This window comes from Typha latifolia, chromosome 11 (genome assembly GCF_019914945.1).
Source record: "Typha latifolia isolate L0001 chromosome 11, TyphaL0001v2, whole genome shotgun sequence".
Classification (NCBI taxonomy): domain Eukaryota; kingdom Viridiplantae; phylum Streptophyta; class Magnoliopsida; order Poales; family Typhaceae; genus Typha; species Typha latifolia.
In genome coordinates this window covers 10003661-10015788 of record NC_133096.1, presented here as the reverse complement: position 1 = coordinate 10015788, position 12128 = coordinate 10003661, and the positions used below count along the sequence as shown (strand labels likewise).

The following is a 12128-nucleotide window of genomic DNA, read 5'->3' as shown; positions in this document are numbered from 1 at the left end:
AATTGTACCGAGGATACGCACTGAAGAAGCCGAGGACGTAAACGTAGTAGGAGAAAAGGTTCGGCGGCGAGAAGGGTCCGGACCACGAGTTGCCACCGTAGTAGATGGAGAACATTCGCAATCGTTTCTCGGTGAGGACTTCGAGCACGGAGATGTAGAATACGGTGAAGTATTCGTCGCTGACGTTCCCGGTGTTCCAAGAGAAGGCCATGTCGGTCGACGGTGAAGCTGGTGGACATCTCCGTCCAACCCGGGTCTTCTCCTCGTAAAGGCCACCATACCCGGGCCATATGGGCCGTCGGGATACCTGGTTCATCGATTCAAATTTTGAGATTATAAAAGGCTTAAAAAAGTGAGGCTCGGTTTCTAAATAATTAAAATACGGGGTGTGAACTGTTAAATTATTTGTATTTTTTTCAAACGCAAAAAAAATTGCGACAAACATGGCTTTTATATTTATAGAATTAATTCAAGTCTCTATAATTTCAATACAACAAAAGATATTTTTTGTATTTTATAAATGCTATCCTTCTAATTAGCTAATCTTTTAGAATTAGTCACTTTAACTTTAAGCTCTATGGAAGATAAAATAAAACATAAGAAGTAAACTCAGAAAGACAAGTATTACCTCATTCTCTTATTAACCGAAAGGAATACAAGAAACAAAAATCCAAGGCATAGATTGCGGAATTATATATATTTCTTCTTCTTCTTCTTCTTCTTCTTCTTCTTCTTTTAAGATATAACTTATTGAACCTATTGAATTATCCGATTGGCTTTTAGGCCCATATTGACCCTCTCAAAGAGAACAAGAGATTGAGATGCATTCACAGGTAGATAAATTTGGCTCTTCAACTCCCTCATCTCCAAGGAGGATATGAATGATGTGCCATGATCAGTATTTATAAGCTCACACAGATATGAAATTCTCCAATGTAACAGTGATGGCCTCTTCCTGCACAAAGATCATACCAGCAAACCATTAGATCTTTCCAATAATACAGAAACTTCAAAGACAATATATCCCATTGTTCAGGAATTTTAGAAACTTGGAAAAAAAAAATGCATATCCTACGACTATTATATCCCATTAGTAGGCATTTATAGAGAGCAGTGCATTGAAATATTGCTTCACAAGACATTGCTTAAATAGAATAACAGTGCAAGAACATCCTACTTAACTAGCAAAACAGAACAACAGAAAGAAACCACTCATGTATAAGAATATTCTGGATTTTACCTTAATCTTCTGAGATAGCGCAATATCAGGATGTGTTATACTTCCAGAAGCATTTTCATGGCCCATGAATTACATACTTTCAGCAATTAAATTTTGCCGACAATAATGACCATGTGGCCATTCTGTTTAATTGTCTTTATTACATTATCCAAATAAAACGATGATTCTGGAATTAAGCAACAATCCTCAAGGAACATCACAAAAAGAAAGGAGTATAAATTCTCCGAGAAAAAGAAGAACATTATTTTTAGTTCATCATAAATATCGATCGTCTAAGCAAGCAAAATATAATTTTAACAATAAAGAAAGTACTGAGTTAGCAAATTCCAGAAAATATACAAGATCTCACACCTACCACATCTCTGCTGGCAAGGATAGCATACATTGTAACAAGCCTTGCATCACAAGACTTGTTATGTGTGAAGTAAGAACATGGCACAATTATAAAGGATATAAAAAAATATCTGCAGATGAAATGAACATAAGAGCCTAATAAAGCTAGTGTGATCAGTATTTCGGATTGTAGAATTATTTCTGGACTGCAGGTGCAAGACCAATAATTGAACAAATTTTGCATGTTACTTTGGTCAAAGAGAACTGCATACAGATTTAAGACAGTTCATTTTTGGAGTATGAATGTTCTTAGTTAACTTAAACTACACCAACAGAGTAAGAAAATAACCACTACAGTGCTGCATCTATGGCAGCAGTACCAAAAACCGAAGGACTTGCCAATGATCTAATCAACAAGAGATGACAAAATCCACTGATGTATTATAATTTATTTTCCAATTTCCAAGGTAGAAAGATGAGACTTGTCGACGAGATGGAATAAATGAGGCTATAAAGGGTCAGGGTATACAGCAATATCATCATCTATTGTATGAAGCAACAGCAACTTTTAAGGCAACGTCTTCGATTTTCCTGTCAGTCACAATTTCAAGAATAATAAAAATCAGCCCATTGTCAGTTCTGTAATTCGAACTTCATCAGATGTGTAAATTTTTTACGTAGGAGATTCAGAGGAATCAATAAAATGGCTCTGCATCATCTCACACATTATCTGTGTATCAGCAATTAAAAGGTAACTGCATTCTTTTCTTGTCTCAAAGGGAAATATTCATCACTGATATCAGAGTATAATTACCTTAAAATTTTCAGAAGCACCTTTCTGAGTTCCATTTCCTCCAATAATGTAGACCTAGAGAAAGTACACTACAGTATAAATTATTGTCTGCTCTCTGCAAATCAAGAGCTCATTAGCAGGTAATGCAATTTGAACTACAAAATGCAACCATTCTGTTTACCTGATTAATCCTGCGATCCTCGATATTGTTGACCATCCTTTTTGTGTCATGACCTCTAATGGTGCCACCCCTTTTGTGGATATCTGTGACATTCTCAGGACCTAAGGAAATAGCACCAGATAGTGTCAATAATGAAAACTTGGAAAGTTATCTCATGCAGATAGAACCAGATAGTGTGAAACATCTGCCAGAAAAAAAAAATATGAGAATTGTTTTCCTCCATGCATCTCAACACTGTGGTAGAGATTTGCTAATTCTAATTGATTTACTGCGAGATTGTAAGAGTTAAAATAGCATTATTAGACCATTGTGAATGGAACTCCGTACCCTTGCTATGATCACGGAAATTCACATAGCCTGTATCCTTACTATGATGTAGGAAATCACATAATAAACATAACCAAGTCCACCAGAATAGATATCCGCGTGATCAGAAGTAGTGCAAGAAGTTCAGAATTGCAACAAATCCCAACCCCTAAGTGCTCAATGTTAGAAGTAGTACCTTAGGAAGGAAAAAAAAACACACACACTAAACACACTAAACACAAACTGCATGGAGAACAATTAGTCTCGTTATCAGTCGCCGAGAACGGAAAGTTCTAGAGCTACCTCGATGTCCGCGAACCGTAGTCGGATTCCACGGCCACTTCCTCCTCCTCAGAATAACCAACCACCTCCATTCGAACGAGAAGAGAGGAAGAAGAAATGCAACCGCTAACGGATTCCGGTGCAGATTTACTACAACGCAGATAGTAGGAATCCACTACGACATCGCTATTTTGGTGGGCCGTGGACCGACTTATATCTACGACAAAAAAGGCTGTGTGGTGTTATACAACAGATAATGATGAAATATTAATTTCCTCTTCATTTTGTGTCAATTGGACTTAGTATAAAGTTGTTTCGTTTAATTTTAAGTTCCTAGAGTTTGCAAATAGGAACAATTCATCTTTATGAAATATGAATAATAAGATGTCAATTTGGTCATTATGGTGCAAGAACACTCACTCAAGTCCTTCGTTTTCTAATCTAAATCACTTAACTTAAACCTGACTTTATATTACAATATATCTGCAGCTGTTACCTTTTTTTTAATTCTAATTAAATCTGAATTACACCTTAGTATATATCTTCTAATCTTAAAAACATGCTCATTACTCGAGATTCATAAATGGCCCACATACCCTCTCTATATGTCATTTAGTAGTTTAACACGCATACTATTCACCCAATTGGCTCTTATGAATATCCCATCTTGAATTAATCGCCCACCTTATCTTATTAGACAGCAGACTTCTAGTTCTTTTGATTAATTTGTGAATTAATCACCCAATTGGCTCTAGCTAATTACATTCTTAATTATTCTTATCCATATAAAAAGGATCTTATACTGTTATGCAGGTTCCATAAGCATCGATTGTGGCTATCTGGATAACTCTACGTACGTGGATACATCTTTGGAAGATATCCCAAAACGTGAGAAGTTTTGAAACTGGAACTAGGAATTGTTACACGTAAAAATCCTTGACAAAAGGAGTGAAGTGCCTCATAAATGCAGTCCAATCCCAATGAGCTTACTTGGAACCTAAAATACCTCATTAATTATTGAGACATTCTTTGATCTCTTAATTTGGACCTTTTAGTGGTCACACGGAAGAAGCCAATTGCAAAGTCAACAGAGACGACCAGTTTAAGCATCTGTCTGACACCCTTCGACTTCAAAGAGGAAAATAAAAAAAGGATTCAAAAAAGAAGAAGAAAGATTCGTTCACTCTGTACTTGGTATCACACAGCATTCCTTACATTTTTATGCTAAGAAACAGAGCAGATGCTGAAGCAAAAACACATAAAGTTTACACAGAGCATGCACACACACACACATGCGAACGTCTGATGTATATAGGTTACAATTAATGTATCAAACATCACCAAGTAAAGCTTGCTGTAGGTCCCAGAAAGCTTGGTCGATGAGAGCAGCTACACAAAGAGAAGGAAGAGGGAATCAAATCTTATCTTGCTGCAGGTCCAGCGCCTAAAGATTTCCTCGCCAGTTCTTCTGTTTGGAATTCATTAGTATGACTAATATCACTAGGCGCCTTGTATACGTTATCATTTCTTGCATATGGATTTCTGCTTCCAGAATATGCACTAGTTTCCTCCAGTTCCAAGCATTCGCTCAACTGCATCACGACATCACTCATGCTTGGCCTCTGGGTAGATGATTCGGAAGTACACTTCAAAGCTACATCAGCAACCTTCCATACCGAATTAACATCATATTCTTCTCCCATCCTCGGATCGATGATGCTCTCAATAATTCCTCTGGCGAGCCTTTGATGCACCCAAGGAGCTATGTGGATTGCCTCAGAGCCACCTATTATGGCAGGTTGCGCTGTGATCACCTCCAATAGAACCACTCCAAAGCTAAACACGTCGCTCTTCTCACTGAGCTGGAAGGTCCTGTAGTACCTATAAAAATCGCATGCCATATCACCTGAATAGCGTAACAATATTGCCATGTTTTTAGTACATTACTTTTATTACTAAAAACTTATTTTACTTTTACTTCCTCAAGGAGAACTGCTATAGGGTAACACTTTTATGATTGCATGTTTGATCTAACCATTTCCCTCCCTTATTTTTGAAATTCAATATTTCAAGATTACAGCAAGAAAGAGAGGAGGACCATACTCAGGATCTACATATCCCGGAGTACCAACCACAGCTGTGGATACATGACTACTTGGATCACCATTATAAGCCTTGGACAACCCAAAATCAGCAATCTTGGCCTCTAGATTTGCGTTCAAGAGGATGTTGTTGGACTTTACATCTCTGTGAATTAGTGGTGGCTTGCAGCCCTTGTGCAGATACTCCAGCCCTGGAAGTTAATGTCAACAAAAATTGCAAGATGAATATAAATGAAGTCCATGAATGTGCTAGAGTGTACTTCATGTCACTGCCAAACCTCGTGCAGATTCACATGCAATTCTAAGTCGCTGCCTCCAAGTCAAAGGTCTAGCAGTGTGAGCTTTACATGCAAAATATCATAAAAATAATCCATTAGATCTTTCCAATAATACAAAAACTTCAAAGGTAGTATTACTTCATGCACAGACATAACTCCCCACAAGGTCACAAGGTTCAGCAGACATTACTCTCCACAACAATGGAGAATTTCATCTTACAAATGTCGGCTTTGGAGGTTCTGTGCCATTCTAGAGTACCCAAAAAGTAGTAATATCAATTATGCAAGAATTATGAGCTCAATTTCTCTATAGTAATCATCGGGTTCTGTTGGATGAATTCGATAAAAAACAATATAAGGAAGTTACTTTTAATCAGAATTGATTCTAAATTGCATTAGCCATCCTATTGAATAGTAGTACAAAAGGCATCCTTCACTTGGAAATGTCAAATAAAAATTTCAATATCCTTTCTTATAGAAGAAAATACAAAAGCATGCTGGTTTCTCACAGATGCTTGCATTTCTTTGCTGATGGTTTAAGGATATATGATTGCATATTATCACTAGGTTCCACAACATTATTGTAAGTTAAAATATCTATTCATGAGTATGCTTTTCTTTTTTCTCTGGAAGTATGGGAGTTTCAAAACGTCAGCAGCAGAAAAGCAAGATAAGGCTAAGTTGTGGATCAATTTATGGTCACAAGATAAAGCATGTACTGTTAAGAACTTAAAATTTTAGGACCTCTCAGATGTTCTTGTAAGGTTCCTTCAGACATGTACTCATAGACCAGCGCCAAGCAGTCTCCATCCTTGCAGTAGCCAATCATTGAAACAAGGTTCTTGTGATGAACCCTTGTCAAGTGCTGGGCCTGAAACACCATCCAGAATATTGTCAAATGACAGATAATGCTTGATAAAATATCAATTCAAGGTGGGAACATGCATTCATTTCATATATTAATATCATGAATACATTTGGAGATATCACTTAAAATATCTGATCTAGTTGACAAAATGTGAAGGAAGATAAGGCATCTCAATTACTGTGGTCAGTGACACTACACCTTTAAAGAACTTGCCATCTATCCATATCAACTTTTCATAGAGTATGCAGATAAAGTTGGCAAGTCAGAAGCAGACTTCGCAACTTTTCTCCAATATCAGAGCCTCTGGAACTAGATAAATTAAACAGTTCTGCATGAGGAATTCTACTATTATCTTTAGGGGCTTTATGAATGTCATTTGCATACCAAGACGGCATATTGGACAGAGGACTTCAACTATAAGTGGACTACATGAGAATAATGTTTCATAAACTCCATATTATACTAGATATAGCTATCAGAAGATATTATGCTGACTTAGCCTTGCTATGGGTTTTGTTTCTTTTCTTCTTCCTTCAGTGGCCGTACCATCTTTACAAACTATTAAATTTGTGTGCCAACTCCGATTATCAGATTTGCTATCCGTGAAGCCATATAATTCATAAAAAATCACTATAACGTGGCTCTCCAATTCCATCATTAATAGACACATAAATGATAAACCACCAGATCTGCTGATAATAAGAGATGAGTTGATTGGAGTTGATTACCTCGGCCAGAAACTCTTTAACCCCTTGTGAAGATGACTGAGAGCGCATCTTCACTGCAACTTGAGTACCATTCTCTAGAAGGCCATCATAGACAGCACCGAATCCTCCTTTCCCTATTTCACGTTGAAACTTATTTGTTATAACTTCCAACTCACTATATGTAAATTGTCGATTTTCAAGTTGCAATGGACTGTCTCCATAATTGTTTGGTGTTGCAGAGTAACCTTCGCTCTGAGGCCTCACAGAGATGCCTTTGGCTAAGCCTTTCAATGAAAGTAGGAGAAAAATGAGATAAGATCATGAGTGGATTTATACATCGAAGATAGTGCAGGGAACAAATGCACAATCCGTGGTTTTTGTACTATGAAATATGAATTACCTTTCCGTTTTTTCATTATAAAGAGAACAAGTATCGCCACTAACAATAGCACCACGACAACAACTGGAACAATTACAATAACAGCTATCTTGGAACTCTTCTTCTTTGATTGCAGCTCACATGAACTCGCATTGGCACACAGATTTACATTCTCTCCTATTCTGTAATTTGAACCAACTGACAGTCAGATCCAACTAATGCATCTCAAAAAGAATTAAGAATAAAAACTAAGAGCGTACTAATAATTTAAATCTTTAGAACACTTCAAAATCTTCTTTCTCATATAGTTGAGGAATAGCCGACAAACACATAAGGATGGAAATCTTGAGGCACAATTTGCATATATATGCATATAGGAAGTAGATTCAAAGAACAACTCAAACCTTAATGTCAGTAACCCATCTTGTGATTTTTTAAGGATAGCAGAAGGAATTGATCCATTGAGTTGGTTGCTTGTCAAATCTCTGCAAGAAGGCAGGTAATCTTTATTCCATAATTCTAATTCTGCAGTTGATAGACAGAATCACCAGTATACTGTCAATACTTACAGGAAGGTGAGTGATGGTAATTCTGAGAGAAAATTCGGAATTGATCCTGTTAAGTTGTTGTGAGACAAATCCCTGAAATGACGAATTCCATGAGATAGAACACTAGCAAGTAAAGACTCTAAGTTAAAGTTCGTGGAACTTACAAGTATTGGATTGCTTTCAAATTGCCAAAAGCTGTTGTTAAGTCACCAGTCAATCCACTGAATGATAGGTTTCTGCATCCAAAAGAGGAAAGAGAAATCAATGCATTAAAATATCTAAAATTACATTGTTATGCAATTTCTGAAGAAAGATCATCTATGAGAATATAAAATTGAAAATTTCGTGTCTATGCAAACTCACAGAGTTGTGATCCTTGGAGGGCTAGAACTAGGATAACTACAATTCAATCCATCCCACGCAAAGGATTTGGGAGAACAAGGATCACCTGACCAGATTTTCTTCAGCTGATACTTAGCCTTGATCGCCATGATTGCACTAACTGATGTTATCAACAGGATTGAAAAAATATATATATTATTGCATATCACAAGCCCTATTCGGAAAAAAAATTCAAAAAAACAAACTAAAGTACTAAAGGACGCCAGAATTCCTGCAAGCATTCTAGTTAACATACAGAATAAACGAAGAACTTCACGAGAAAAGACAAAACAAGCTTATCCACAACAATTAAATATTACTTCAATTACTACCAGCGTTTACATGTCCTTGAAGAAAAAATCCCTTAGATCATCCAGAGTGGCTTAATTTCAGCTTTATTGCAAAAGACCGGGATAAACATTAGAACAGGGGCAAGAGTTATCTTATTACCGTCTCCGCTATCGGTGGCGATCTCGGTGACCCCCAAAACCGTGAACAACTCGACAGCATTAAGGATGGGCGGAAGCGTGGAATTGCTTGTCGCGTTGATGGATACGTTATACCGGGGACTTCCCCGACTTGGAATGATGGAGAATATCTCGTTGGACAAAAACTTTTGCGGAGTAAATGGGAGGGAATACCATGGCTGGTCGTTGATAAAGACATTGAACTCCCTCAGGTCACTGTCGTTGTAGATTTGGATCTCGGAGAAGTGCATCACGACGACGTATTCGGGATTCTTATCCTCGGGGCTATTCTCCCAGTAGGTCTCGATCTTGGAGGAGTTCACGGGGATGATCGCCGTCTGCATAACGGCCGTAGGCGCCTCGAATAAATCATTGTTGATATTCTGCACGGTGGTGGTGGTGGATACCTCGGTGTAGTAAGGGACGTTATTCCACGGAATCCAAATCCGGTCGTAGGTATCATTTGGGTACCTGTTACAAATTCCATCGGAAATTAATCTCTTTGCATAATTTTTTTTTTTCTAATTTTTTTTATGCCCCTCGATATACCCTCCTATAAGTACTTCTCTAACTAACAGTGAACCATTTTAAATTAAAAAGACAAAAAACGTTAATCCTTTCTCCCTGTATTATTCTAAGCTAATGTTGTCTTTTGAAAAATTTAAATAAAAATTTTAAAAATCACACTTTTTATCTTATCTATTTTATGATTCACACATCGTTTTGACGTTTTTGTAATTCAACTCCTATTTTTTTCTTATAATTCTTATTTAATATTTTTCGTTAATTTAAACCGTACCAACAGAAAAATATTCTATTATAATATATAAAATATTTTAAAATATTTAAATTACTCATGACTTCTTTAGAGGAGGGACAGAGAGAAAGAAAAAAGTGGTGATGATATTTTAGTAATTTGATCGATATTAATTAGTTAAAATAACGTCAGCGTATTAAATGAGACTTATTAAAAGAAAGTTGGATTATAAAATCGTCAAAGAAAGGATGTAAATTGTAAAATAGATAAAATATAGGATGTAATTCGTAAAACATCCAATTATTTAAAAAGGCTAATGATTTATACAGTGTTGTGTGTTCGTCAAGAGCTTCAAATTTTGTTAATATATAACCTTTGTCATCTAACGAAAAGAATAAGGCAAGGTGTGAACCATAATTTAGGGCGTTAAAAGAGAATAAATAAAATTAGTCAATTAGCTCACCTTATTCGAGTATTATCAGTTGGTCCCATATTGAGCCGAACATAATAAACTAAATTCTGAGTGGCGTTTGCAGCTGGGTAAAGACTTGTCTTTAGAGGTCTCAATTCCAGACCAGAAATGAAAGGAGTCCCAAGCCCAGTATTCACCAGACAAACATATAACTGATCAGCTTGTGCAACTGTTATCACTTCAACTATCTTACCAGAATCTGCAGCAGAAATATTGACTGTCTTCCAGAAATTAACTCCAATATAAAGATCAAATATGGGTAACTTATTCAATCCGTCGTAGTTCCCGTACATAAACGTAGCCCTGACCAGGTACTTCAATCCTGTAATTAACGATTTTAAGGTGTAACAATTCCGATCGCCGGCCGGAAAACTTCTGACGTTCAGATATTGCTTGAAAAGAGTGGACGTTCGGTGCTCCGGCGCGATGTCATGGTTTATTCCATCGTCGATAAATTGTTCATCGGAGGTGTATGGTATTTCTGTTGTACTATCTACGTAGCTGGAATTTTCTGAGAGGCCACAGTCAATACTAATGAAACCTGCACCCAGAAAGAAGAAGAAAAAGATCTGAACTTTTCTGGAAATATCTATGCATGTATAAAGGATTTACTAAAGCATTGTAGAGCTTACCAAGACTATCAAGCTGGCCATGAACTCGGATAGTTACGGCGGATAAGCACAGAAAAGCTAAGCACCACCACACTGCCATTGTTACCGAGCTGAAGCATCTCATCGTCATAGCCAAACCCCCTTATTCTCCTCCTTGGGATTAATGGATGCAGTGTTAGGTTAAAGGGAGGATATGAGCCGTTATATACATCTGGATAGAATAAACGCGGTTTTCGTATCTCCACCACTTATTCCGTCATTAATCTAATCATTCTAATGACCTTTCCTTCTCCCAGACGGCATAAAGATATCCCAGCGAATTGTCGAACACCACGTGTATAATGTTGGCACGGCCCAACTGGGACATCTTATAGGCGAGGAGTACATGGGAGTCGAGGTATATCTTAGACAAAATCTTGCCAACTATGACTTAGAGAAAGAAAAGGTCAAATATTATAGAGATGCTTGTTATGGTAATATATATAGCACGACTTAAACTTATATATATATATTGAGAGGACTTTTATGTCCCGCGACGATTAGGAGAGAATAGTTTATCCGTGGTGGTATGAATTATTTTCTTCACCTGCTTCCTATCCGTCTCTATCCTGGGATTAGCACGCAAGGGAAAGAATTAGAAATGAATAACTCTCGCATTCGATCCGGCCAGTCCATATGACAAATTACCAATGGAATAAAATAATTAAGTTAGTTCTCCAAATAAATTATTTGCCACTAAGGAACAGGTCCATGCAAGGACGAATAATAATTTCATGAGATGTAACACTTGCCTGTCCTTTGCACTGATGTAGGCAAACTTTTACTAGCTTGCTCATTTATTAAATAGTTCTCTTATAAGTCTAGTCTCTTTGGTTGCCACTTGCTAGTGAACCAAATACTTAATAACTTGCCCTCCATAAGAGTTGACCTTAACACAAGAGGCGTGGTAATTACGTACGTGGAGACTAAAGTACCTCATTAGGTTTTTGAGATCATTTTGAGATCACGTAGCATGGAAGAAGCCAACTCCGAAGTCAGAGAAGACTAAGATATGCATCTATATGTCCTGCAAGTTGAGCATTAACGATTGAGAGAAGATAATTACAAGAGCCTTGAAGGAGTCTCCCACATTTGGCATGTCTTTCTGTGCGTTGATTTAATCCGAGCCGTATACGATGTATATTTACATATAGCCTACAAGCTCTTCCTTTTTTTCCTCTACTTATCATCAAATTTCTCATCTTTTATGTCGGAAATTGAGATGAAGCAAGATGATTACAGAATGACTCCTCGTTTACCACTCTATGAAGAAACTGAAAGGATACATATCATATAGAAATTAAAAAAAAAAAAAAACCTGAGATCAAAACAAATTGTTTCCAATTATAATTCTCAAATACAGAACCAAAAACACATATAAATA

The 12128-nt window shown here is 36.9% G+C and overlaps 1 protein-coding gene across 1 annotated transcript; it reads right to left on the bottom strand.

Annotated features, from left to right (window-relative positions):
* Nucleotides 1-4289: 4289 nt before the first annotated feature.
* On the bottom strand, nt 4290-11045 carry LOC140797345 (putative leucine-rich repeat receptor-like protein kinase At2g19210). Its single transcript, XM_073150711.1, has 13 exons — nt 10727-11045; nt 10086-10635; nt 8849-9336; nt 8381-8519; nt 8182-8253; nt 8039-8110; nt 7874-7954; nt 7491-7651; nt 7112-7374; nt 6260-6386; nt 5516-5578; nt 5239-5428; nt 4290-5016 (listed from the first exon to the last, which is right to left on the bottom strand). Exons 1-13 carry the CDS (start codon nt 10833-10835, stop codon nt 4557-4559), a joined length of 2775 nt encoding a protein of 924 aa, XP_073006812.1. The 5' UTR covers nt 10836-11045; the 3' UTR covers nt 4290-4556.
* Between the last annotated feature and the right edge of the window lie 1083 nt (nt 11046-12128).